Source organism: Oenanthe melanoleuca, chromosome 2 (assembly GCF_029582105.1).
Source record: "Oenanthe melanoleuca isolate GR-GAL-2019-014 chromosome 2, OMel1.0, whole genome shotgun sequence".
Classification (NCBI taxonomy): domain Eukaryota; kingdom Metazoa; phylum Chordata; class Aves; order Passeriformes; family Muscicapidae; genus Oenanthe; species Oenanthe melanoleuca.
Genome location: NC_079335.1, coordinates 132,122,982 through 132,149,463, shown reverse-complemented (window position 1 = coordinate 132,149,463; position 26,482 = coordinate 132,122,982). Strand labels below are relative to the sequence as shown.

The window sequence follows — 26,482 nt, the reverse complement described above, 5'->3', positions numbered from 1 at the left end:
CTTCTAGAACTTCATTAATCAGAATGATTTGTTACCACTAGGTTTCATTACACAATGGATTCATCCCCATCCGGCAGTAAAAACAGATCTCTAAAGTTCTTTATGGAATACATATTTTACAGTGGAGCTCATTTAGCCCCCTGAGAAATTTAACAGGAGATTAAGCAAACAGAACCTTCAAGATCATTCTGACTTGACAAAAAACTGCATACTTAGAATGTCTTTTTACGGATATATCTTCAATTATTTTCCCTCTATTTTTTTCCTTCCTCTGTTTATAAGGGAGATCTCAACTAATTACTGACAAGACACACTGAATAGGCTATTTTTAGGAATATAAACATGTGCTTTCCAAGATGCTGTCATGTATCTCCTCCAATTTAAAGAGAAAAAGTGATGTGCCACAGATCCTACGAGCTCTGGAAATATTTTTTTATAAGTGACTTGAACACATGGCCTGAAAATGCATTTATTCACTATAAATTCTAGCTTTTTCTTAAGACTTACTAAAGATCCAGTTTCACTGTTCCTATTTGCTTTGACCTAGCGAATAGTATTCTAAAATCAAGTAATAAAAAATTAACATGTAGTCCAAAATGGCTTTAAAAAGAGACTTGCTTGCACTCTGTAGACAGATTTGATCACAACACATGAACTTTTATGCCCAACAAGGCCCACACAGTAGAGAAAAGCAATCCAGGACTTTTTCCTAATAAAGGATAAAACTTTGTCACAAAACAGTTCATTAGCTTATGAGAGACATCAACTGATGCCCTGGCTGAACTGGTTATAAATCCTAAGGGATGAAAGGTACTCCAAGTGTCAATTCACAACCAACAAGAGAAAAGAGATACAGAAAGACAGCACACCAGGTCTACACCCTCTTTGGGGAAAAATAAAGCATAAAAACAAGCATTACCAAAAGGACTAGACCTCTACCCCAGACTGCCTTGGGAACCCTCTAAGGAACTGAGGAGAAACAGAAATCAACTTGAAACACTGAATTATCATGTATATTCTCTGCATTTATTTCCAAACACAGAGATCATGCTTAGCATTTCAGTGTAAGAGAAGAAACTATTTAACTTCAGCTGCAAACTTCTCAAATACAATGAGAGATTTCAATGTACTGGCCCAGGGAGTGGTGATACTAAACAGGTAAAACATGATCATTCAGGAAGTATGAGGTCTCCCAGCCCAAGGGGCTATAGGCACTGAAGTGCTGGAGGTGGAAAGTACCTTAGGAGGTGTCTTCTTGATAACTGCTGGTTATTGGATGCTTCCATAGAAGCAGTACAAGACAGGGAGAAAGTCTGAATCTCAGAAGTTCAATTGATATCATGCCTAAGTGTAGCACAATGAACAAATTACCTAACACTGAAAAATCCAGGCTGAAAAAAAAAGTCTATTAGCTTTAATCATGCCCCATGTGAGGCAGAAGAGAAAATAAGTCTGAATTGCACACTATGCTTTTCCTGTTCTCACTCAAGTGCACTTCTAACTCACCAGTATCATAAAGCAAAAGAGGGGAGACCAGAAAGTAATGAGCTTGCTTGGCCCAAATGACCTTCCTACCCACCTGCTTTGACATGCCAGCTATTTCTCTGTCTTTGGCAGATGTCTATCCCTCACACACAGGTTGGCTTCCTCCTGACAACCTCACAGTCTTCAATGCAGCTACCCTAAAAGTAGCCTGAACTGCCTCAGAAGTCAGTCCCTGAGGACTTGAGACATCTCAGCAATTCAGACACTTGAACTGGCCAGATGTGGACTTGGCTGGATATCTGAAGCTTCCACTGAAATCAAGACATTGCCTCAGAAAGTTTAAAATGCATTTAAACAAGATTCTTTAAAAACAACAATAACTGTTGTGTTTGAAAATTTAAAGCCTACCTGAATCTACCTAACTAGCTGTGTACAGAGCAAAATGCATTCCCTGACCCATGTAAGTCACCAACCACAGCCTGAAATCACAAAATTAATGCACAGTTGTTGATCTGATTTTAAAGATACTTAGGGTCTAGTAAGGGAGTCAGGAGCTGCTGACTTCACTGAAAGGCAACTATCCAAATATTTAAAAAATATCTGTGTTCCTGTCTTCAAAAAGAGTGCTAAGAGCAGACTACATAGCACTGATGCTCTGCACTCTTTCATTTGATGTTTTTTTTTAACTTTTCCAAAAAGGTCTTCAATTACTTTCCAGTTAGATACTGAAAGATACATGAAAATGTGGGTTTCCTGATCCAGAAAATGGTCAGGTTTCAAGTGAAGATTATTAGACATGATCTGCTAGCAGCAACACTAAAAGCAAATATGAGGAGACAGGGCATTCAGGGCTCCAGCCTCATGCACACTAAGGCTGAGAAAGAAGCACATGTGAAATATAGAGGAGAAGCTGAGCTCCTTAATCATTCATAGCTTCTATTTTCATAGTTTGATAGTTTGCATTACATTCAAGAAACATAGTTCAAAATTAACAGAAATAATTTCATCAGGACGTTTTATCTCAGCAATGTATAGGCACACCAAAAATTGTTCCTGCTGATGCAAAATTTAAAAGTGGAAAATCAAAGGAAGCTGCAAAGTCAAAATATCTTCTAAAATATCTGCTTCTTCTGCCAGTTAACTTTTATAATCCAATTGCTTCTTTCATCTGTTCAGATACATTTTCTTCCATGTGACATGACACTTGGGTAAATCACAACAGTCAAGTGAATGTCTTCGTTTAATTACTTCATACCTGAAAAAAATCCCCAAAACTTAATTCTTGGGTGCATTACTACACTCTTTCACTCTTTTCTTAAAAGAAATGTGGTAACCAAAGAAGCAGAAAGAGAAACATTTTAACATTCTAAGTGAACCATCTCTTATGAAAAAATCCTGACATCTCTTCAGCTTCTTCATTTGCCAAACTACTGACACATTTAAAAATAGTTTTAAGGATATGTATTTTCATTATTTTATTAAAAGGAAAATCTAACAATTAATTTTAAGACCACATATGTCATTTTAGGAAAAGGAATCTTTTAAAAACATAATGGTAATGTAGTTTATATTAAAATAAATCTTGCAAGAGCTGCAGCTAAATACAGACATAACAGATTAAATTATTCAGAGCAACTTGTCAAGTATACTTAATGCAAGACACAGGTCATAAAAGATACTCAGACTTTTTTATCCTGTTACACTGTAGCTGAAATCCCTACAAATATACAGCTAAGGTGTGTGTGGGGGTGCTATTTGAGTGTTTCAAAATAGTGACTACTACCTGGGGAAAAGAAAACATGTAATATTTAGAGCTCCAAAAAAACTTAACTCCTTGTCTTAATCTAGCAAAGCCAGAGAAGTATTTAACACAAACTTTGTGGGGGGAAAAAAAAACCTATCTGATGGTTTAGGTTCTTCAGAAATACCTCCTTCCTTGCTGCCCATGCTCTCTCTGAATTGCACGTGGCAGGTTCCCGAGTCAAGGTGAGAATTTTATTGACATCAACTATTAAGAAGGTTATTTGGAAAAGATAATGGGGACACACCAGGACTCTGAAATAGCCTTCTAAACCACAGCAAAGAGCAGGACAGAACCGTCTGCTATCCTCCTCAGGATAGTTTTTGTTGGTATTTATTTTGACAACAAGCAATTTAGAAAAACTCTCTCCACAAAATACCAGCCGGACATCTCAATCCAGACAGTGCTGATTAGTTTACTGCAGACATCTCTGCTGGAACTATTGACTTTTCATTTTCAGCTTATGCACCTGTAGCAACAACAGCAGTGGGCACAAGCCAGAGCCCGTGGCGTGACCAGCCTCCAGAAGAAGTGCTGGGAACACTCCATCTCCTAATGTTCCCTAAGGAGGACTGGATGTCTGTCTGCTAAATCTGCTTTAGGTAAACTGAAGCTACCGGTAATTGGATGAATTGCAAAAATGAGTGACATACCTCTGCTGGCATGCTCTACATTAATCTTCAATCTACACTAATCATATCAAGCAAATTATGTTATTAACATAATTAATTCATTATGGGTAATTAATTAAGTCCAGAAGAAGCCAGCCACATCTGCAACTCAAAATTCACTCCACAGCAGAAACTATGGAAAGAGGAATGAACCTCTCTTTTTCCTCCTAGGAGGAAGACATTCTTAACAGTTCTTAAATCACATGAATATGAACATTTTTACCTTCCAAAAGAATTGCTTGGACAGTTTGCTTGGCTAAAAGAGTGAGAATTCTCATAATTTTTGGTCTAGTCAAAAGGCAAAAAAAATTAATAGAAATCTATGCATGAAAAGTTTACAGTGTTGAGCAGATATTAAAAAATTATTATAACTGAGAAATTTTAAAAAATGTAGTAAAATTAATTTCTATATTCAAGGTGATCAGGCTCTTCTGTCATTTTCTTTTGCCACCCAGGTGATTTTTAAAGAAAAGTATAAAATTAATCACATGCTTGTATAAATATTTGAATACATATACACTTAATTACAGAAATAGCTTTGGTGCATTTGTTGTCATTTCTTTTTTTCCTGTAAAATCATGATTCTCTTTCGAAAGTTAGTTATTTTTCATGCACATTGATTCTAAAGCACATTGATTCCAAAACAGCAGCATAATTTGAATGTATCTGTGCCAATGTTTTCTGCTTTATGAAAAGCAGCACACACCAGTATCAGTGTTCTGCAACCCTAAGCAGCCCTAAAATACACTTTACTGCAGAACGATTCACAGGGCATCTCCATGAGCCATAAAACACTCCTTCACACAGCATGTGAGAAAGCCTCACTCTCTCTATTCCTCTCCTCACCACAATCAATTAGGGTAGTTTGATATTACAATCCAGCTATTTCTATTGGGACTAGGAATTTGGAGCAGATATCCTACACACCTGAGCCAGGGAAGACAAGTGAATAACTAAATTCCAAGACAGTCAGCCCAAGCTCCCTCTGGATTCAATGGGGAGCACTGTAGCAGAGGGTATCATCCTTCTACAGGCACCTGAGTGCTGTCCTCCAGAGGTGCCTAGCTCTCTCCACAGGCTAAAGGGAACCTACTGTTAAATGTGATGTTCAGAGTCAAAATTAATTAAAAAATAAAATCCCTGCACTGCAAATAGCCACTCCAAAGTTTTATTCAGAGTTTTCAGTGCTTCCTCTTTCTGAAGTGCAGGCATCTGCTAGTAATCTGTCAGACCATGTAAAGCCCATCCTTCAACTCTGATACACTAAAGAAGAGAATAACCTGGAAAAACCTTCAGAACTATTTAGTCTAATTTAATATTTATTGCTATTTTAAGCTGGGTGTCTTAAAGGAAGCAAAGAACTTTAAGACACTGAACTGATTTGGAATGAAATGGACCTAGAACAAAAGTTATGTTCCATGGATTTTAAGGCAACTCTTGAAAAATGCAGAAGCACAGAAATAAGATGGTATAGAAAGTAACATTGAGCACATTGAGAGTCATATTCTTAATGGGCAGGTGACATTTCCATTACAGAACAAAAATTTAAAAGTTCTATAATGGAAGGTACTGATCTCAAGATTAGGCACACAAGCTGTCATGGACCAATCTCAAGCAATGTATCAGCACGAAAGCTGGATGGACTGAGAGGAGCCTGAGAAGAACCCTTCATTACAGACCTCAGAAGAATATTTCTTTGAGAGTTTGGGAACAACACACTCGACTCTGAAAGAGCAGTCTTCAAAAGCTTCAACACGTGTAGGTGCAAACCAACAGAAGGACTCAGAACAGAGCTCTCCCCTTTGAAACACTGCATGGAAGTGGAAAGTAGGAGAGAAGAATCTTGAAGCAGATTTTCAGGAAGTTGAGTATGGACCATGAAAAACTTCAGAGAGTCTCTGGAGGTCACTGCACAGTGAAGTCTGAAGTACAATGATGCAGGAAAGAGAGGAACCAGTTTGCACGAAGTGACATTATTGAAACTAAGGGTAGTAAATTCTCCTCCTCTTGGAAACAAAGTTTCATGACACCTCAATGACCTGTATAGCTGCTCATGACTTGAACAATCAGCAACAGTAAAACCCCTAAGGAATAGGAGGCACATCTCATCTTCCAGATACTGCATTTTCATATTGCATTTTCTAGCCTTTGCATACATTCAGGTTTTCCAGAAAACTGCATTACCAAATGCATGTATTGATGAATACTTAATTGACACTGGCAATTTATTTTCCAAAAAGAAAGAGACACCACAAAAACATTTGAGATGAAAGGTTGCACTACACAAGCATATCTTTGATATTTAATGTCTTTTTCAGTTATCATTAAAAACTTGAATAATTTTCCTCACATGATATGAAGTCCTTTCACGTCCTAAAGATTTGAACTCAGACACTCAGAAAAACTCTAGGACTTGTAGTTTGTTTTGCTGTACTATGCTTCCTCTGTAATTTAGGGTTTGTTTAATGTGATTGTAACTGACATTTATTTCAAACATGTACATTAACTATAAAGGAATTAATTGTGAATAAGAAAACAAACCTCAGAGGAACAATTTTTTTATTATTTTGAAAATAGTGGGATTAGACAAAACAACACACCTGTCTGCAGTGCAACAATTAGCAGGTTTCTGAGCAAAGCTCTTGACAGTGAATAATTTAGCCTGGAAAACAACCAAATTCAAGCTATGTTTTTTCAGAGACAACAGTTGAGGCCCATATGCTACTTTCTGCTCATACCTAAAAATAACCTAACCATTCCCTGAAGCAGTTATAAAGCCAGGTCACCTCATTTTAACCAATATGTAATCTAACCAATGGGTACAACACCTTTCCTACTGCTCTGTAGTTGGATTAATACTTGTGCTTATACCCATTTACTACTGTTTAATATGAAATGGAACAGTATCAGCACAACAAACACCTCTCATGCTATGGCATCCTAGAGACAAATCAGTAAAACTTTCTTCAAGGTGGTACAGGTTTGTATCCTCTGAGCCAGAGAGGGGAACAGAAAGAAAGAAAACAAGTGGGATATTGTATAAAAATGCTGTCTATAGGCTGAGTGTTTTACCACCCGTACTTGGTAAGAAAGTTAAGATTGCATGAGGTCCTTGAAGAGAGTTCAGGTCTGCAGCCCTGGTGAAGGAAGGCATTTTCCCATGTAGAAAAGCCAGGCAGATGATGAGCACAAATCCTCCTCTCTCCAGGACATCCAGCTGCCTACAAGCAGAGCAGCCGTGCTGGTGTCTGTGTCCCTGACTGAGCACAGAGTACCTCACTTGACCTCAAGGCACCAAAACTGAGCCCAGCAATCAGTGATTGCAATGCTTACCCAATGGTAAGCTCAGTGCTTAAAAGACTTGCCACGATTAAAATTGAAGGTGTACGAGGAAACATGCTCCCTACTAATGGCTAAACTATTCAAGCATCTTTGGTCTCCTCCTTTGAGAGACACCAACCAAAATACATATAACCAGTACCTGCTGGTTCCCTCCTGCTGCTGCAGCTGCAAAAATAAGGCATTAGAAATAGCAGCCTTCCCAAAGATTGCTTATCTGCATTCCTGGCACAGCTCACTTGCACGGTCCACAAAATGCATTCATTAACAGATAACAAAACAGCAGAAGGAGCCTTTTTTCAAATGTTCCACTTCTTTCTGAGCACAGGGGGAGTCCTCCAAACATTTCACTGATTTATCAAAGAAAAGGCCCACCTTCTAGCAGGAGAGAGATATTCCACTGCATTTTGTTGCTAGGCAGTCCTCTGCATTTAACTGCAATTATTTATTTATATGAACTTCCTTCTCCATCCTTCCTACCAAGATGCTTGTGATGTTAAATAAACAACTGTATAACAAAAACAGCATAAAAGCAGAATATTTAAGAACAAAATTAACAGTTATCACCAGAACTAAGAATGAGATGGCAAAGAGAAACCAAAATAACAGAACTCCAGGGGACCAGGGAGATACATGGCAATTTTTAAAAAGAGAAGTCAGGCTGCTAAGATAGATAGAGAGATAACAATGAGATAAACCAACCAAGTGGTGAGACCCCATATGTGAGACTGCCCAAACCAAACATTTCAAGACTCATATTTAGTTGAGGAGTTGTGAGCACTCAGAAGGCCATGACCTTCTTTTTCTTCAAGGTTCTTGAACATTTACTATATATAACACAAGTATTTATGATTTAAAACAAATCCATTCAGCCAGATTTTGACAGGATTGCTTGTGACATGTCTGAGAAAAATGCATTAGTTTAAACAGTCTGAGGAAATGAACCTAGCAGATTCACTGTATCACGCCACAAAATTTCATCAACTTTATGAAAGATATACATGGAGGGTAAAAAAAGAACATTTCTTTGAGCTTGCTTAGATAACTCAAGATAACTCAAAATCCCAAGAATGTCTGCTGTGCTCTCTGGACCAATAGAGCCACTCAGTGTTTAGCAACAGGGCCTTCTCTGTACTCTATACAATTTTCTCTCTTTCACAGAGAATGCTTTCAACTTTTTTCAACTTCTTCCTGTTCTCTAACCTCTTTTTTTAATGATTTAAGACTAAACTTTACTTGAAGTTGGATCAAGGTTCCAAACTTCTTGCATTTATTGAAAGTAACAGACAATTTTTCTCCCTCCCAATTTTTCTCATCTCAAGAATTCATTCTGTCATCTTCCTTGTTTAATCTGATCCATTATTATTATTATAAGTATTAACAGTAACACATACTGATTATGGTATCAAATATAATTAGTTATGTATCAATTTCATGTCTACAAGTTCTTGATCACATCTGATGTCTGCTATACACACTGGAGAGTCAAACCAGAAATGAATGCCTTTCACAGCTACATGTCAGCCCAGCTCATAGACATTTGTGAAAAATATAATATACTAGAGGTTTCCTTTTCAAATGTAGTAGGCACTGATGTCCCTTATCCTAAACAGACAAAATATCCTGCCTGAGAAAAGATGTGCTCCTTATTTATTAATCCCACAACCAACAGCAGTAATTACAGCCCATATAAAGACATCTCAGTTCAGGACCAGCATCAAAACAGATCAAGTTTCTTGTCCTGCAGATCTAGTAATTTGGAATGTGTTTTGGCTCCAGAAAAGTTACATGAAGAGCAGCTAAAAGAGAAATTTTGATTTTTCTATGTATTCTTGGTGACATCTGAAATTGGCAGATACCTTATTGTTGCCAATAATTAACTTATTAATCTTGCTTAAGACTTACATGGTAAGCATTTAGAATATCTTTCTGATCCAGCTTTCTTTCAACATTCCTGGGTCTTCAAACAACTGAGCATATGATGTTCTAACAGAGACTTACATTGAATTAATGGTTAATAAACATGTTCCTTAGGGTTTTAAAACACTTGTTATGACAGCATTTTGCCTTCTTGTAGCAACAATTGGTGATTACTTGAACTGAGAGTGCCTGCCACTATGGCAGTAACTTATGTTGATTATGATTTCAAAGATGTAAAAATGCCTTAAGGCCTGGAAAGTAGATACAAGTTTAATAAATATGGATATAAATAGCTGATTAAATAATCCACCACACAGACTTTTATAGATCAGTTCTCTACAGATTTCAAGGCAATGCCATCAATAAAGGCAGAAAAAAAAGGCTGACAGGGCCAGCAAACCGTGTCAGATTTTTTTTAAAACCCACATTTCAAGGGTTCAGCATGCTGGTGATGCCAGATTAAGAATTTAAGAGAGAGTTGAACATTTGGAACACTTGCTATGTATATAGCACTCCAAAATGTTCTGGGGATTAGACTGTTAATAAATTAAACAATACTTATACATTCAACAACATACTGCTGGAATATATAAACTTCTTTTTTTTTACTCTGATTAATGTGACAATTTATACACTTAGATTGACATAGAAGAAGAGATCTGAATGTTAAATCATTGACCCATGGCTTAAAAACTGTGGATATTCAGAAAAAAAATTATTTCCTATAAAAAATTCCAAAATTTAAAAGGAAGATTAAAGTTTAAACAAGATACAATGCTTGAAGGAAAAGTGAAAAGGACTTCCATGTGCCAACATAACTTCGTTTACCTTTCTTCCTAAATGTCACGGAATCACAGAACCACAGAATATGCTGAGTTGGAAGGGATCCACAAGGATCATTGAGTCCAACTCCTGGCTCTGCACAGCACACCCCAAGAATCACACCATGTGCCTGAGAGCATTGGTCAAAGACTTATTGAAGACTCTCAGGCTTGGTGCTGTGACCAAGCTGCTCCAGTGCTCAACCACCCTTTGGGTAGTATCTTTCTTATATTTATCTTATCTTTCTATATTTTTTTTACTAATTTAATCACATTCTGCATAAGTACCAGCATATGCTACACAAATTATACCTTTATGATATACATGTAACAGGTTTAAACATTTATTTCAGTGAAAATTATCAAAAATCCTTTGATTTTTGATCATACAGGAAAACTGTATTGATACAAATGTAATTAAAAAAAGAAGTTAAAGAACTATTAAGATCCCTTTATGAAAAACTATTTTTTCTCCAAACTTTGTGCACACCACAAAGTAGATCCAAACCTCTTTGTAACAACCTCTCAGTTGGCAAATGCTGTCAGAGATGAAGCACTGCTGCTGGAACGGCAGCCAGCCATGGCAGCAGCACAGGGAATGCTCTCCTGCCAGAAATTCCTAACAAATTGCATTCCACCACAAAGCATGGAGATTACAGCACACCCAGGAAACACACTCAGCCTTTGTGGTGGATTTGCCCACGAGCACCAGTGAAACACATTCAGAATATGTCAGAATTGATGTGTGTGTGTATGCCATGACTATGGTTTGCATTTCCCAAGGCATTTGGCCCTTTAAGATTACTTTTAAAAACAGTGATCCTGACACTGTTAAAGATTCCAGGTATTCCAAGTAACTTCTTAGGTTCACTTATGCCTGCTTTTTGGGTCACTGCCTTTCTCACCAGACTTGAGTAAATCTCACATGGAACATACAAAGCAAGGACCCTCTATTGCCTGCAATATATAAGAGAAAACCAGACAAGTAACCCAGTAATCATCACTTGCCAGGGGGTCTAAGGCATCTAAAGAACTAGCTTCAAGACTATTGGCTGCTGTAAGTCACAAAACCTTGTCTAACCTATGTGTATCTGAACCCTCCCAACTCATCCTGGTGCCAAGCTCTGTAGGATCTAACTCCTCCCTTCTGAGCCCTATTCAGCTGGCAACGTGTAGGATCCAGTATTGCTGGCAAGGCCAAAACAAGGGACTGAGTAACCCTACTCAGACCATGGAAAAGCAGTTTTAAATCCCTGATTAGCTTGAGAGAGCCCAAAGTCCCTTATGTGTAAAGGCATTCCCCCCACGAGGCAGCTCAGGGATCTGAAGCTGTCCTGGTTTCAACCCACGCCAACAGAGCTGCCCCAGTTTACACAGAATGCTTGAATGCACTCACTGGGACAGCCTGTACCTTATGAGCTCAGGTCAGGCCCCTAAAAATGGACAAATTCCACATTCTCTGTCTGTTCAGAAGAGGACAGAAATACTCATTTGAGTAGAACTGGGACCTCTTCTTGCTGTTGCCCCTTCACATTGCCAGCTTTTCCACTATTCCCTCTGTAACCTTAAATCCCACAGACTCATGTTTTCTATTGAGGGCAATGAATTTTCTTCTACTGTTTCCAACTACTTTGTTTATCATCTAATGCATGTCTTCACATACGAGCTGGATACAGCTCCATAGAAATTAGCAGAGCAATTTAACATGGAACCACTATTAGGCTTTTTTCTATTAGTATTTTTATGGCTTAATCTTTTCAAGCATAACTCAAATGTTCTAAGATAATTCTCTTAAAGTACTTATACTCTCTAGAAGTATAAAAACAGTTGCATGCTCCCATCTGAAGATGGGAAATTCACTATTAACTGTATCCTTGCTCACACCTTTAATAAATATTTTTAAACACTTTCACTGCTATTATTAGTAACAGTCATTTGTAATGTGATTCTTGCTCATTGATCAGGATCCTGCTGTGCACGGTGCAGCAATACCAAACATCCCTGTACCAAAGGGTTCATAATTTAAATATGAGATGAGAAACCACACATCAATACAGAGGAAGCAAAAGGAAAGAATAAAAGATTTATCTTCTACAATTATGTAAGTGGTGTTTTAGAAAAGAAGAAGAAAGATTGCAAGGAGTAGTGAGAAGTAAATATTGCAAGAAAAGAACAAGCACTGAATGTACAATCACTGGTTTTATAAATACCTTCTATAACATGTAGTCGTGACAATAAGAGCCCTGACTGTATTAAGGTACAAGGTTTCATTTGTGTCTTGTTTTTATTTCTATACTGTTTGGTTGCTCAATTTTGGTTTAATTTTCCAGTTCCTTTCTGCTGTGTTTGAATTCTCAGGAGAAAGTTCTCTATTCTATTTTCTCACTATCATTCTTTTCCTTTTCTCATTCCTTTTACAGATTAAACCACATGCAATATGTTTAATAGGTTTAAGGCTCTGGCATCCTGGATTGTTTAAAATATTAACACCAAATAATAATGAAAATTGTGAATGATTGAAATAATTTAATTTTGGGAAATTATCATGTAAGGCTATGTAATAGAATTTTCTTCCACTTACAACCTTTTGTGTAATGAAAGACTCATTTAATCTTTTTCTTTTCTGTAGGTATTTTGTCCATATGTATTACTTTGGAATTTCTCTAAATTTTTTTAGCTTGGAAATCCTGCCATCCATTTCTGACAAGAGCTTTGATCAAATTGACATATTTCTCTTTGCCTTTCATTTTTTTTCCCATCAAAAATATGCAGAACTGCACAGCATCATGTCACTACAAGAGATGTACTTTGGATTCAGATTTCAGAGAGATCAGCACATGGATACTGCATATTGGTTATAAGGATATGATATTTCCTAATAGCTTCCTCAAAACTTGCATATATTTGCAGATCTGTGCTTAGCCCCACAAAGGCAGAAAATCTAGAAATTTAAGAGTTTTTACAAAACATTGTTGCTGAAAACAGTGCTTTTTGTATGTGGTTCTAATAAGCAGAGTTATATCCAAGAAATGAGAAAGTTTTTATCACACAGGATAAAACTGCTTTTTGTAAATATTTATTGCTTGCTCTAATGAACATCTTTTGTTGCATCTGCAGTACTGTTGTTACTTTTAAGAACAGAAATCTCATCTCTCCCTACTTGATGTGACGTAGATTTACATCTAGGCACTGATAGTTTGAATGTCTCATTTTCAGAAATCCATCTGGTTAGTTATATTGCAAATTTTTGACCTGCTGACCCCTAAATCTTCATTTTTTTAACCCTGGCAAACTAAAATTTTGAATTTTTTTTTTCAGACAACTCTACTATTATCAATACTAGCAGAAATACAAAATAGCTTGTACACTGGTATTTGTTGATATGTTTTGATAATTTCATATTGTAACTTATATATTATATTGTAAATTTGTGTCTACTCTCATAAATGTTTATATTATCTTTTTCCAGTTCCTCTCTACAAGCAAAACGCTAATTTCCTATTTACATCAGTTGATATGTGGCCTTGGATTAAAAGCACCAATTAAAATTCCACTGATTTATCTCAGGGTTTAGAAAGATGTTTAGAAGTGCTACACAGTAATAAAAACTTTGCACTATCGTTATTACAATTCTGGAACATTTTTTTCCAGTGCAAAGATTTCACCAGTTGCATAAACTTTTGCCTGCAAACTGCTTAACTTCTAGAAGTTGATATTAAAAACCATAAAGATACCATTGCCTGCATCAGCTTAGTTCTCAGCTTGTAGAAGACTATGGACAGCCTCATCTCTGATGGATGAAATCGTCTTTCTTAAGGATCTCTTCCAAAAACATCAACTCTTTTCCCTCTCCATTGTAAGGTATTGCATTTCTCCTCTCTCCTAATCATTAACCATTAATCATCCTTCATGTTGCAACATTTAAAATCTGAGTAGACAGATAGGAAATACCTAATGCATTCATCCATAAAAGAAGAGAGACTGAGAAGAAAAACAAAAGGAGAAAAAAACTCCATAATTCAGCCCCTGTATTATTCATAGGGAACAGGCTTGAGATGGAGATTCTGTCTTTTGCCTTTCCTCTGTGTTGATGCAGAGTAGTCTGTCAAGTGACATGGAAGATGACAGGTAGGATGCCATGTTTTGTCATTCACCTGTACATATTATACTGGTCAATGTCCAATTTCAACCTCATATTCCAAGGCATGGTGAGTTATATCATTGCCAGTTTCCCTCTGACAGCATTGGTTTACAGCTGTACCCAAATTCCTACCAGAAGCAGCATGGTAGTATCAGCTTATCTAACTCAAGCCTCCCTTAAGCATGAACTGCTTCTGCTTTCATTCTGCTTCAGATTCTCATTGATGCAGATCACAACAACCACAAAACAGGCAACAGCTGAATCTAGCAAGTTCAGCAAGACAATTTACAGGCCTCTCACTTGACTATAGGTGCTGCTCCTTGGGTCTTAGGTATGAAAGCATGAATAAACAAAGAGAAAAGGCATCTGATGGAAAAAAAAAAGGAACATGCCCCCAAATTTCACTGACAGACACTTGGATAAGTGAAAAAGAATGACTGAATTTTACCTGCCACAAATATGCAGTCTCTCAGGTACTAAACTAATGAGAGAAGGGAAATCACTGATGCAAGGGCTATGCCCTACTAAGAATATGTTTGTGGTGTCTAGAATTTTTTATACTTTACTTTCTGGCACAGTTCAATCTTGGCTCATCTATACTATCAAAACCTCTCACCTCTTTACTTTTACAATTTAACAAAAATGTAATATTCTGTCTCATAATATTTTTCCTGTAAAAGTTCTATCACATATTTTGAACTAATATATGAGTGTGCCTTTTTTCATGTGTCAATTTTTTCATAAAATTAAGTCATTAGAATAAAATTCAAACATATTCTAAGCATCTTGCTATTGACTCAGTTCACTTGCCAAGTGATCAAAGTGGTCATCAAAAAATTTGGCAGAAATTATTCCAATCCTTTTTAGCTTATATGCACTGAGACCCAACAAGAATTATATAAAAGACTAAACATAAAAGATTTATACAAAATACTTTCTTCCTGTTTTCTAGCTCTAATTCAGCAGAAACAGTGGGCCAAGTGAAGGTTTTCACTGATTAATTTTTTTCAATCATGTGTTCTTCAGTAATTCTTTGGCATGGAAGTGGCCCTGCTGTGGTCGAGTGCTTGCCAGGCAACAAAAGGTTCAGCTTTAGAGAGCAGAGCAATGAGAATGGATTATCAGAGCATGGTTCCAGGCTTTAGTAAGGAACATACTGCAAATATGTCCCAGCACTATTTTCCTCCATTTGAATGCACCCACATTTTACTCTCTGATAATTTTTGTGTTTCAAAGCTTTTTATGATCAGAAAGAGTTCCCCACACGTTCATTTTTCAAATGTAGCACATTTTTAACTTGCTACTGCTCAAACTCTATCCAAAAGAAATTTAAATCCCTGTGAACTGTTTTTCAGGACTGTAGTCTGGTTTTACATCACTTCTTTGAAAAGAGTATATTAAGGTAGAGTTTTATCTACAAATTCTTATTTGTGTAAGTTTATTCATGCAAGTTACTTCAGTGGAATTATTTGTAAAGAGGAAAGACCACAAGATCTTGCCCTGCTCCCCTCACTACAAGACTAATTTTCCTGAATGAAGGGCTGGCAAGACTGTACCATGTAAGTGCCGGCAAGCTGGCAGTGCAGGATATTAATTTAAAATAAAAAGGTCAAGGAAAACCCAATGTGGAAGTTGGCTCAGGTCACTGAATGCTGGCCTTTTCTCCCCTACTCTCAAACCCTTCACACATTTACTTGGCTATTCAGTGAACCCAGACTCTGACAAATGTGCACTTTGAACTTAGTCCTCCAAAAAGGCTTTCAGAGTAGCAAAAATAGCAATGTCCTTCTACAGTACCTAAGGCATCTTCAAATCCATGAAAGGGGAATATGGAGTTTTGTCATGACACAAGTCATGCCACAAAGATGAGCATGGGAGCCCAAGATGTGAAACAGTAAAATCAGTACCTGTACCTCCACTGACCTATCTTCAGCCTGCCATGTAGAAGCCCCATGCTATGTTCCAGCAACATCCCATATTTCACCACTATCCAAAAAAACTACAGCCATGTGACTTCACTGCATGCCTGCACACTGCCTGATTGGGTAGTCTCCATCCCTGCAGGTTTTTAAGATCTATTGGACAAAGCCCTTAGTAACCTTGTCTTGTGTAAAATCTTACAGCTGACTGTCCTTTGTGCAGGAAGGTGGAGTAGATGCCTCCTGAGGTTCCTTCCAGATTAAGGTAACATGGGAACACAGCACACAGACATTCAGAAACACAGAGAACATGCACAAATACCCCTCACCAAATTCCACCTGTATAATCTCTTAGAATTTATGATGTCATAGCTCTACTGAATTTCCAATAACCTAAATTTCTAACATACACAGAGATGCCAAAAAGTAACTAAGATCAGGAGGCATATAGCTCTGTCTAATCACAGTTCTTAATGTGGATTATCACTTATACAATAGCCTCCAGTTATCTCCCAGACAGTAGCTGCCAGAATTTTTTAGGATAGCTATGTAAATTATTGACAACAGAACCATGAAGAACTATCACATGTATCTTATTTTTCTGACATTTTAAATAAATGCATTTTAAAAAGCACAAAATATTCAATGCTTTCTTCCTATCAGTAAATACAAACATTTTTATTAGCATGGTTCAGGGCAAGGGCACAAGTGTTTCCAGTACCTATGAGGTTTCTGTCTGTACTTTGTAGCCTGTAATGCAGAGGCTACACAAGCTGACTTCTGGTTTTTGCATTTAAAGCAAGCTGGCTCGCAAAAAAAGGTATTGGTTAACTGGGTGCATGTTAACTCCAAAAAATATGCTCATCTGACAAGGACACTGACCAAGAGAGACAACCTACTGCATCATCTTCTGCCTCGCTCCCACACCTCTAGGCCCAAGCATACACTGTATATTAAAAAACCTTGCAACATGGTATTTAAAATCTTTTAAAGCCTTTTGCATTGGCTTGATACCTAATCTACTGTGATCCAAATAAAATGAAAATACCCTTTCCTAGAGTACTATGGAAATTTGTAGTGGTTATTTTAGAGCAGATATTTATAGTGTCCTTAGACTTTCATGACATGGACACCAAAGACAGGCTTGTTTTTTTCCCTGAACAAGAATAAAATTATGAGTGTTCATTCTAAAAGCTTTAAACACTATTTTGTGAGTAAAGGCAATACAGTTATATCCTGAGAAAGAATCAACCTGAAACATCTGGGGTATCAGAACAGACTTGCAGTGCTAAATGTGTTGGAAAAAGCACATTTTTCAGTTGGCCTCAGTGCATATCAATGTGTATGGAATAAACAATGTCTGAGCTTTTGTAACACATCCCTTATTTGAGGAAAAAATGCATAAGAGTATTTTGTAGTGTTCTATTTTCACATTCAACAATGTCAAAACCAGAGCTTTCCAGTGACCTTGCCCTGCTCAGGACTCTTATCACTTATGGACCTACCATAGTCTCATGCTCCCAAACTTCACAGCTCATTTCTTCCATGCTAATGCACATACAGATCATTTGAGGGGAAAAAAATCCCCCATATCCAAGCTCCAAGGCTCCCCACTTTCTATTACTTCTCATAAAACAAAAGGGTGGGTGATTTTAGCTTGAGTGTGAAAGATGGAGTAAGACAATCCCAGGAACAGATCTTAACATCTAACACATGCAACAAAATGTCTGAGCACAAAGTTTATGCCAGGATTCACTACTGAAATACTTCATGAGCATTAGGAAATCAAGCCCCCCCATCTCACAGCTCCATTTCTCTAAACTGATAACAGTATTGCCTTGTTATAACTTGCAGTTTGGAAAAACGGGAAAGCTGTAATGAATTTAGATTTTTTTAGCCAAAGGAAGAGTGAAGGAAAATTGTAAGTTTTTAAAAAGATACTCTGCAGCTTCCAAAGCTAGTCCATCTTATCATCTAGCTGACCTCACTGTTGCAAGATTGAGCCTCACTGTCTAATAACTTTCACTTGCTGGAATCTAAGTCTAGTACTTCTTCCCTGCTATATCAAGAACATAAAGAAGAAATTATTCCCTTGGTCTTTGCATCACCATGCTCACTTAGCTTTAATTACTGACTGTAGAAATGGTATCATATCATTATATCATGCAATCTGTTGCATGTATTTTGGAGTTTCAGTTAATGTAGACTAGCAGTATGGGAACTATTTAATATATCAGGTAATGCTAGCTGCCTAGGGTGGAATTCATCACCATCTGAGGCAAGTACCTCAGACTTCATTTACAGTCCATGAAGACTTGGCCATGATGCACCTCATCTTCAAGTTCCAAGTCTAAAACAAATCATAAAAGGCCCAGTTCGTCTTCAGGATTTGATGAGCATAGGGTGACTGTCTCAGGATGGATGCATACATAAAAAACACAAACTCACAGAATTTCATTTGCAAGAGAGCTTTGGAGGCCATCTAGCCCAGCCTCCTACCCAAAACCAGGTCAGGTTGCTCAGACGTGGGCCCAGTCAATTCCTGACACCTCCAAAGATGGATACTTCATAAACTCTGGACAAAGAGTTTTTGGTAATTGACAATCCTCACAGCTTAAAAAAAAAGTTATTGATATCTTGTCAGAATCTCCTATTTTCCAACTTGTGCTCATTCCAGATGTGTAAAATCACCTGAGCTCTGACCCCTAATGCAATTAACAGGCTACTCTCTTACAATATGGTGCTACTGCTCACTTTATTTGAAGGTCTTTGTAGCAAGCAAAGAGTCTTTAAACTTGTGGTAGTGTGTTCTAAGAATTGGCAAGACAGGGAGTTAAGAAAGGTCTAAAAGTTTCAAAGTAGTTTGTATTTCTGGGCAAGGAAAGTAATGAGATTCTTCCCCTCAGATGCCAAGTACAGAAATTAAGGGACTCATCCATAAGATAGTTGGGTTTTGGCTTTCTGTTCAAAATTTAAGAACAAAGAAATATAAATGAAATCAATTAGGAAGCCTAGTGTTCATTTGGAGGAGATCCATTGATAATTGGAAAGACTAAGTAAAGGCAAATTAGAGACGTTACTAGGAGACTACAGAAAATATAGGAAATGAGAGCTTCAGAAATGTGAGCTGTCCAGCAACTTCTGAGTAAAATCTATGCACATTTGTAATAGACAAAGCTCATCTGCCTACTTATAATTCAGGAAAGATCAGTGTTGTTATGAGTATAGCAGAACTTGAATAATAAATTTAGGTGGAGACCATCATTTGCACTTCCCATTTGGTTAGAAGGGCATTGTAACAGCTGTTTTTCTCACCAAAAGCAGCTGACTGGTGATATTATTTTTCAATTAATGATGTTACACCATGAATAGATTACTGCATATAGGCATGAAAACAACAACAATTAGTGAAAGAAATTCAGCAATGTAACAAAGCAGGTTTTGGTTTCCATTTAATTAGAGGGTAGGGAAAGTCAGAGATGCAATAAACCCCTTCTAGACACAGTGAAATTTGTATGCTGAAGGCTCTCAAAACAATCTGAGACAGATCTAGTAAACAGATCTAGAAAAAGAATTAGGGAAGTGCAGAAGAGTGGAGAACAAGGATGCCAAAGACTTAAAGCAGAGTCGAGAAAATCTAAGAGGATTTTGTTTTTTAAATAAGAATGTAATTTTGCACTGAATCCTCAAATGAATAGAGATTTCAGTTATTTAGAACCGAAACGCCACTCCATAATACCTTAACATGGTTACACACACTAAGCCAAGCTGTGCAATTCCACACTTGGTTGAGTGCAAAAGCAAATCTTTTTAGTTTTACATTCCAAATCACAATAGAAGAAGAGATGATACCAAAGGAAAACAGCCTTATGTTAAAAGACAACATCCTACTGCAGTGGTGCTTATAAACTCCATTTCATACATTAATTCCCATTTCATACTACCTGTGGAAAACACAGCCTAATTTTGGTGCATAAGATGTGAGAGCTGTATTAACTAGTCTTAGAGCTCTAATGTACTCCTCTAGCACGAAATGAGGACCAAATCAAATAGCTGAAAAATTGACCTCTGGGCACATGCTACTATGTCTTTAATCACATCTCTAGGTCACAAAATATTCCCAATTCTTCTCGGAAGCAAATGAAAACACCAAATAACATGAAGGAGTAAATAAATATGACTCAGGAAAAACAAACTCTGCTTTGCAGGTACATGACTTATGACCAACACACATATTTATAATACATACTCTACACCCTGCTATGAGTGAATATGTGTGTGAATGTCAGCTGGTGAAAGACTGTTTAAAGCCTGAGTTTTCTTTCTTGTGTCATTCTGCTTTGCTTTGTCCTCCTTCCCCAGACAATCAGCAGGTGAGTACATTTAGAGTCTGACCATGTACAGCAAAACATCAAGAGTTCACATTCCAAGGACTCACCCCTCATAATTCACACATTTCAGCTTTTCTTTCTTCAAAAGACTATGCCTTATAGCTTTCACATATTTACTGTTTCACTGTCTTGCCGTGAAGCAGAAATTGATGGAAACTTCCTTGCAGTAAATTGAGGAACAGGGAAAAGCTGATCTTTCTGATCTTCTTTGATTTTACAAAACCATATTTTTCTGGTTGGTGAAATTAGTATTAATTTCTCTGTCTGAAAATGCAAAGGACCTCCCACTATCACATTTGCTACATCCCTCCCCTAAAACCCTCAAAATAGAAATGATAAAATTGCTCTTTTTTTTCCCCAATTCTGTAGGAGTAACAGCCTGATTAGTAATTCCCTGTATAAGAAAGAAGAGTGCCCCAGCAAAGACTGTGGGAACATAAAACTGCTAGAAGAGAGAAGCCAAGTTATAATACACTTTGCCAATTCATTTCTAATTGAATGTGGTCCCAGCAGACAGTTTTATAGCAGGAGCTTGAGATGTGCAGAGAAAGATAAACTCTGGTCAAGTATCTACATCCCATCTGAGACATGGGCTAATCAGGAATTTCCAGCCATCTTTTTTTTTCCTCAGAATACATCAAATTGTCATTCTGAACTCGCTGTACATTTGATATGCTTAATGTTAGTGAAAAAAAAAGAGGCTTAAATGTCAATGAAGAGCTGAGGGGGCACTTGGGTTATTGAACTGCAACCTTCCAGAACCACTTCCTTTCTTCTCCCTCTGCACTGATAGGTTGTGGATGGTCACCAGCTCTTGCATTCAACAGCATGGTCCTTCAAGGCAACTGCTGAGAGAAGCCTTTTTCCACAGCAGTGTCTCAGTGTCCAGGTGCTGAGCACCTGAAGCCTGAAGAAAGACCAAAGGATGTTCATCCTTTGTGAAACTCAACAAATGGAGAACCAAGACAAGAACTGTGAAATGAACTGAAGAATGGGTGACAGGTGAGCAGACCACAGACACAATTCTGATGAGCTATGATGAGGCTTCTCCCACTTTGGAGCTGAGGCTCTAGAGACACTGACTGGTTCTACCTGAGCATCTGCCTGGGGAAGCCCTTAGCTGGCTCCAGGCTCTCTGAGAAAGCAAAGAGGAGACAGCCATGGAAAGGAAAACCCTTGCATAATGCTTTATGATATGAATTTCTGTAAATGTTCCCCAGCACCAGCTGAGGAAGCAGAGCATGGGCTTTCTGTTCTGTTCCCTGAGAAAAAATATGAAAGAAGTTCTGAAAACCCATGGGAGATGTATTTATTGCAAGTTGTAAAAAACATTTGTCAGCATGAAAAAAAAACCAAAAACTTTCATTTCCCTGACTTCTACAAAGTGAAAGATGAAAAAATACATAAAGAAATGCATGCACTTTTTCTTTAGAACTTGGAAGGCCCACACAATTCAAAAAAAGAATGTATTAAAATTCCACCAGGGTTTGTGTTTATTTATAGTATTCTTCACACATTCTACTGCAGTTTATTTCCTACTTGTTCTGCAGCTACCAGAGTTTTGTTATCCAGTTCATCTTTCAGTAACTACATGATGGTCTGTAAAAGCACAAAAAATTCTGACTACTGAGGGAAGGAGAACATAAATATATTTTAAAACAGTCCACAACTCCATCTTTGATTGTCTCCCAATCTGCATGCTTTCTATCAACTTCATTCAATATACACTCTGATGTCTTGCTTTATCTAGTCATTGTTTTGGATTTATGTGGCAGTTAACAAATTCAGTTTTTCTGGGACTTTTGTAAAGAGAATGGACACATATTTCTATGAGTTTTCTGATATATTTCTCACATGACTGTGAATTACTTTTTTTTTTTCCATGAACAGGGTAAGGGTAACGCCACTTAATTTTATCAAAGACATAATATTTAAGATGCCACATACCTTCAGAAACATCAAAATACAGCCAGGAATGCACTGAAATAATTAATCTCCTTTATACTACATTCCAGAGAAATATTTGGTATAATCAGTGTCTTCCTTTTACATACCTTGTTTTTTTCCATAGATGAGAGAGGTACTGTCTTTCAAAGCAAAATCTCATCTTAGCCCAGAACACCCAAAAATGTCCAATTAAACAACTGACAATTTTTACCAAATTGAAAATGGAGAATTTTTACAAATATAGTAAAACATTTGAGTGTTTTTAAGAATATTTACAGAGCACGGCACATGTTGTAGTCAGATTAAACTAATAATTAATAAATAGCTTTTACATTTATATTTTCACCAGAATCATTCATACAATGTTTTAAAATGTCGGTAAGGGTATAATATTTTTTTAAAACTATAGTTTGACTTACTGGGAAGTACAGAAGAAGTGATCCAAAAAGAATGGTTTCCAACAGCACCAGCCCTGAGGCCCTGATACTCTAGAAGACAAAAACCAAACCAAAATATTAGAAAATTCTCTCTGTATGCCATTTTCATAAAGGTACTTTTTTGTACAAAGATGTTGATTCATTAACTTGCCAGAATTGTAAAATGCTGCACCATTTCCTTACCACATGTTGTTTAAAAAAACCAACAAGGTTTTCTTACATTTTAAAATAATAAAAAAAAAAAATCCTATACAAATAAGTTTGATGATTTATGTACAGTGCAACTGTGACTAATCTTAGAGACAAAACCTAACACTTGTGAGAAACAAATGTTAAGGGTTAATGACTCAAAGAATCAACCACTGCAAAAGCAGGGGTGCTTTGCTGATATGTGCCCAGGTGCAGAAGCTGTGAGCACCAAAGGATGACCATAACAAATCAATCTTTGCTTAGCAAGAAGCTGAGTTTGAGCCAGATGAGGGAAGAGGCCAATAAGAAGCAGATCCTGAGAGGTGGGATAATGCTTTTTATCAGTGCCCTCCCTTCCATGAGCGGCTCCAACATCGTACAAGACACTGGCAGAGCTCAGTGAGCTCATGTCTTCTCACGACTGAACCATACTCAAAACCAAGAATGTTTTAACATTCTCAATAATAATAATAATACTCAACGCTAAAGAATATTTTTTTCTTATTATGTACAATTAATCTCTATATACCAGAATGTCCAACAAAGCAACTGAAATGAGCTCCATATAGAGAAGATGGAAATTATCTAAAACACCTAAAGCCCATTTAACCCCCACATGGACACTCTTTTCTAAACAAGTCTGTCACATCCTGATCAATCTTTTCTTATGAAGCTTGTTTCTGGGCAGCACGATCATAAGATAACCTGTTGGGGCAAAGAACTTCAGCATTTCTAGTTCTTCTTCCATAACAATAAATTATCCCATTATTTTCTTCTCACCTGTGTTCTGGTAGGGACCATTCCCTGCAAATTCTATCTATGCACTTCTGCTTCCTGTCCTAAAGAAGTGTGGGCTACAGAGCTGGAATTCAAAAATCTAGGAAGTCTAGGAAGAAAACATTATCCAGCACTGAAACTTTAATAACAGGGATTACAAGAGAAGAAAACAAAACTAAAGCAGAATGTTTCAAAATTAATTTACTAAAAAAAATTTATTAGATACACAGGTATTTCCAGAAGTGTGTGAGTAATAGGTTTTCCACCAGAAGCTGAATCTTTCACTGTATAAACTTTGCAAATACAAGTCCCTAAGGCATGGCTGGGGCAGGATCACAAATGCTTCACTTTATGGGCATCTGCAACTTACAAGCAGTGAATATGCCCACATATCTCAGGGAAAAAAAGCCCTTGCTCCTTTAAGAAAATAAATGAAAGAAAGGAAACCAATGATAGCCCAAAGTCTCCACCAGCTGGCGTTCACATATACAGGCTGCACAAATAAAATTCTCCAATGGAATTCACAGAAATTAGGGCATCTTAGGACACAGCCCTGAAATTTCATGCAGTGGGAATTTCTTCTGCTTGAGTGTAATATTTGTGTGGTTGTTTTTTTCTTTTTTTTCTTTTTCATTTTTCAACAGATGCTTGGGGTGTTTTGCATCTGTCTTGCTTGTTGGCATTTATTGCGGTTTTACTTGTTTATTTCTCTGGCTGTTCATTTTGTGCTTGGTTTGTTTATTGCCACTTTGTCTGTGTGTTCATTTCCCATTCAGTGTTTCATTTCTATCTTTACTTATTTGTGTCAGTAGAACTGTCCTTTCTGAATTTCCTTGTCTCACTCAATTGTAGCACATTGTTGACACCTAAGCAATACTGCAATTTATTTTGCTTCTAGTTTCATACTAACTCTCATACTTAGCTACCTATACCACTCACTCACCTAGGTCTGCAAAGAGTACTGTTTGTGAAGAACTGATTTATGCCTTAGGATTTGCTCAGTCTTCCATCCATTCATTCTATCCAGGCCACATTAGTAGCCTTTGAGACAAACAGTCATTCCTTATCCTTGAATCTCAGAAAGTAACACCATTTCTGTGAAAAATCCCATTAAGAAAGTCATACATTCCTCTTGGCCACTGCTAAAAGGTTATAAATAAATGTTCAATAATTATTTGCACAAGGAAAATTTTAAAAGTGTAGCTGCCCAAGCTGCATCAAGTATAACAAAACAAAAGCTGAAATGATGTATAAACAAGCACAGAAGGTACTGCATTTCATTTGTCTGTGGATCAAATCCAGGAAATATAACAGCATTAATTAGCACTGAATTCCTGGATGTCATCAGATAAAGCAGTGAAAAGAGTGTAAGAGTATTTCTTAGTGGAGAAAAAAAAAAAAAAAGCCAAAATAAAGTTAAATCCTGTATCAGTTACATTGCATAATACTGAATTAACTGAACTGTAGACTTTTGGTGTCAGTCCAGGAAGACTGCAGGCTCCTCCAGGGCCACATGTCACTGTGTATTATATGAGCATGGTACCATGGAAACCTAGTGAGCGGAAAAAATTGACACATTTTGATTTTTTTCATTTTTGTCAACAGTTTTGCCACTTCTGCAATATAAAGAATGACCAAAGAGGGCTGTGATTTACAGAAAAAAAGCTAGTTTCACCAAAAACTATCTTGCCTTTCAGATAAATAAAGCATATGAGAAACCCTGCACACGAGGACATGGGAGATGTGATGAGACCTTACAGGACTGTATTCCCAAATCTATCTCTTACTTCTCTGAAAACCCTTCCTGTTCAAATTCTTTTTATTTCTGGTACAAGTGGTTCTTTACTTCTATTTAATGAAAGGAGTGAGAAGAGATTTTTGTCAAGTTGAAAACATGTAGTCTGAAGTGGAGCTGGTTGAAATGTTTTATTACCAGTTGCTTTTCTTACTAAAACATACCTTCCCAAAATATAATTTTTTTCTAGTATGACTATATTTTTGTCTTGATTTCCATTTGCTGTTATTCTAAAGCCCATTGAACCTTTTTCCTCTGTCTTATCCCATATACCTTTTCCCAAATACAAAGACACTATTATTTTTCTTAGTAAAAGTGCTGTGTGGAAAAATCAATTTGGAGAGCAGGGGATGCTCTCAAAAAGCCACCACCAAGCATGAGGAAAGTATGAAAGGAACTAGGGGTGTTTTTGGGACAAGGTAACAAGATGAGGCTGGTGTTGACACTTCTCATCAAAGAAATGGCAATAGAAGACAGGAAAAAGGTGATGTGGGAGTTGAGAAAAACAGAGATGTACAGCTCATGTATGATATCAAGAGGGAGATGAAACAAGGACGACAGAAAGTGGCAGAGCAGTAAATGAAGTGCAGCATCATTTCTAACAGACAGGAGCAGTGACTGCATCTGCCAAGGCCAGCTGAAAGGACACTGCAATAGTCGAGACACAAGACACCAAGCTGAGACCACAAACCTAGGGCTGCAGAGTAGCAGAAAACAAGTATTAAAAGAGAGCTCAGAAGGAGTTCAGCAAGGCTTAGACATAGCCAGAGGCACAGTGAGCTCCAGAGTCCAAAATGACGTTTGGTAACAAGCAGGTTGCTACAGTAACTATGAAAGCAGAAGCTGTGA

At 37.2% G+C, this 26,482-nt stretch overlaps 1 protein-coding gene across 1 annotated transcript in view; it reads right to left on the bottom strand.

Annotated features, from left to right (window-relative positions):
- Positions 1–26,482, bottom strand: part of GPR158 (G protein-coupled receptor 158) — a 180,792-nt gene that overhangs the window by 57,921 nt on the left and 96,389 nt on the right. The window contains exon 5 of the mRNA XM_056483286.1: positions 22,855–22,923. Within this exon, the coding sequence (XP_056339261.1) occupies positions 22,855–22,923 (69 nt within the window). The remainder of the gene's footprint in view (positions 1–22,854; positions 22,924–26,482) is intronic.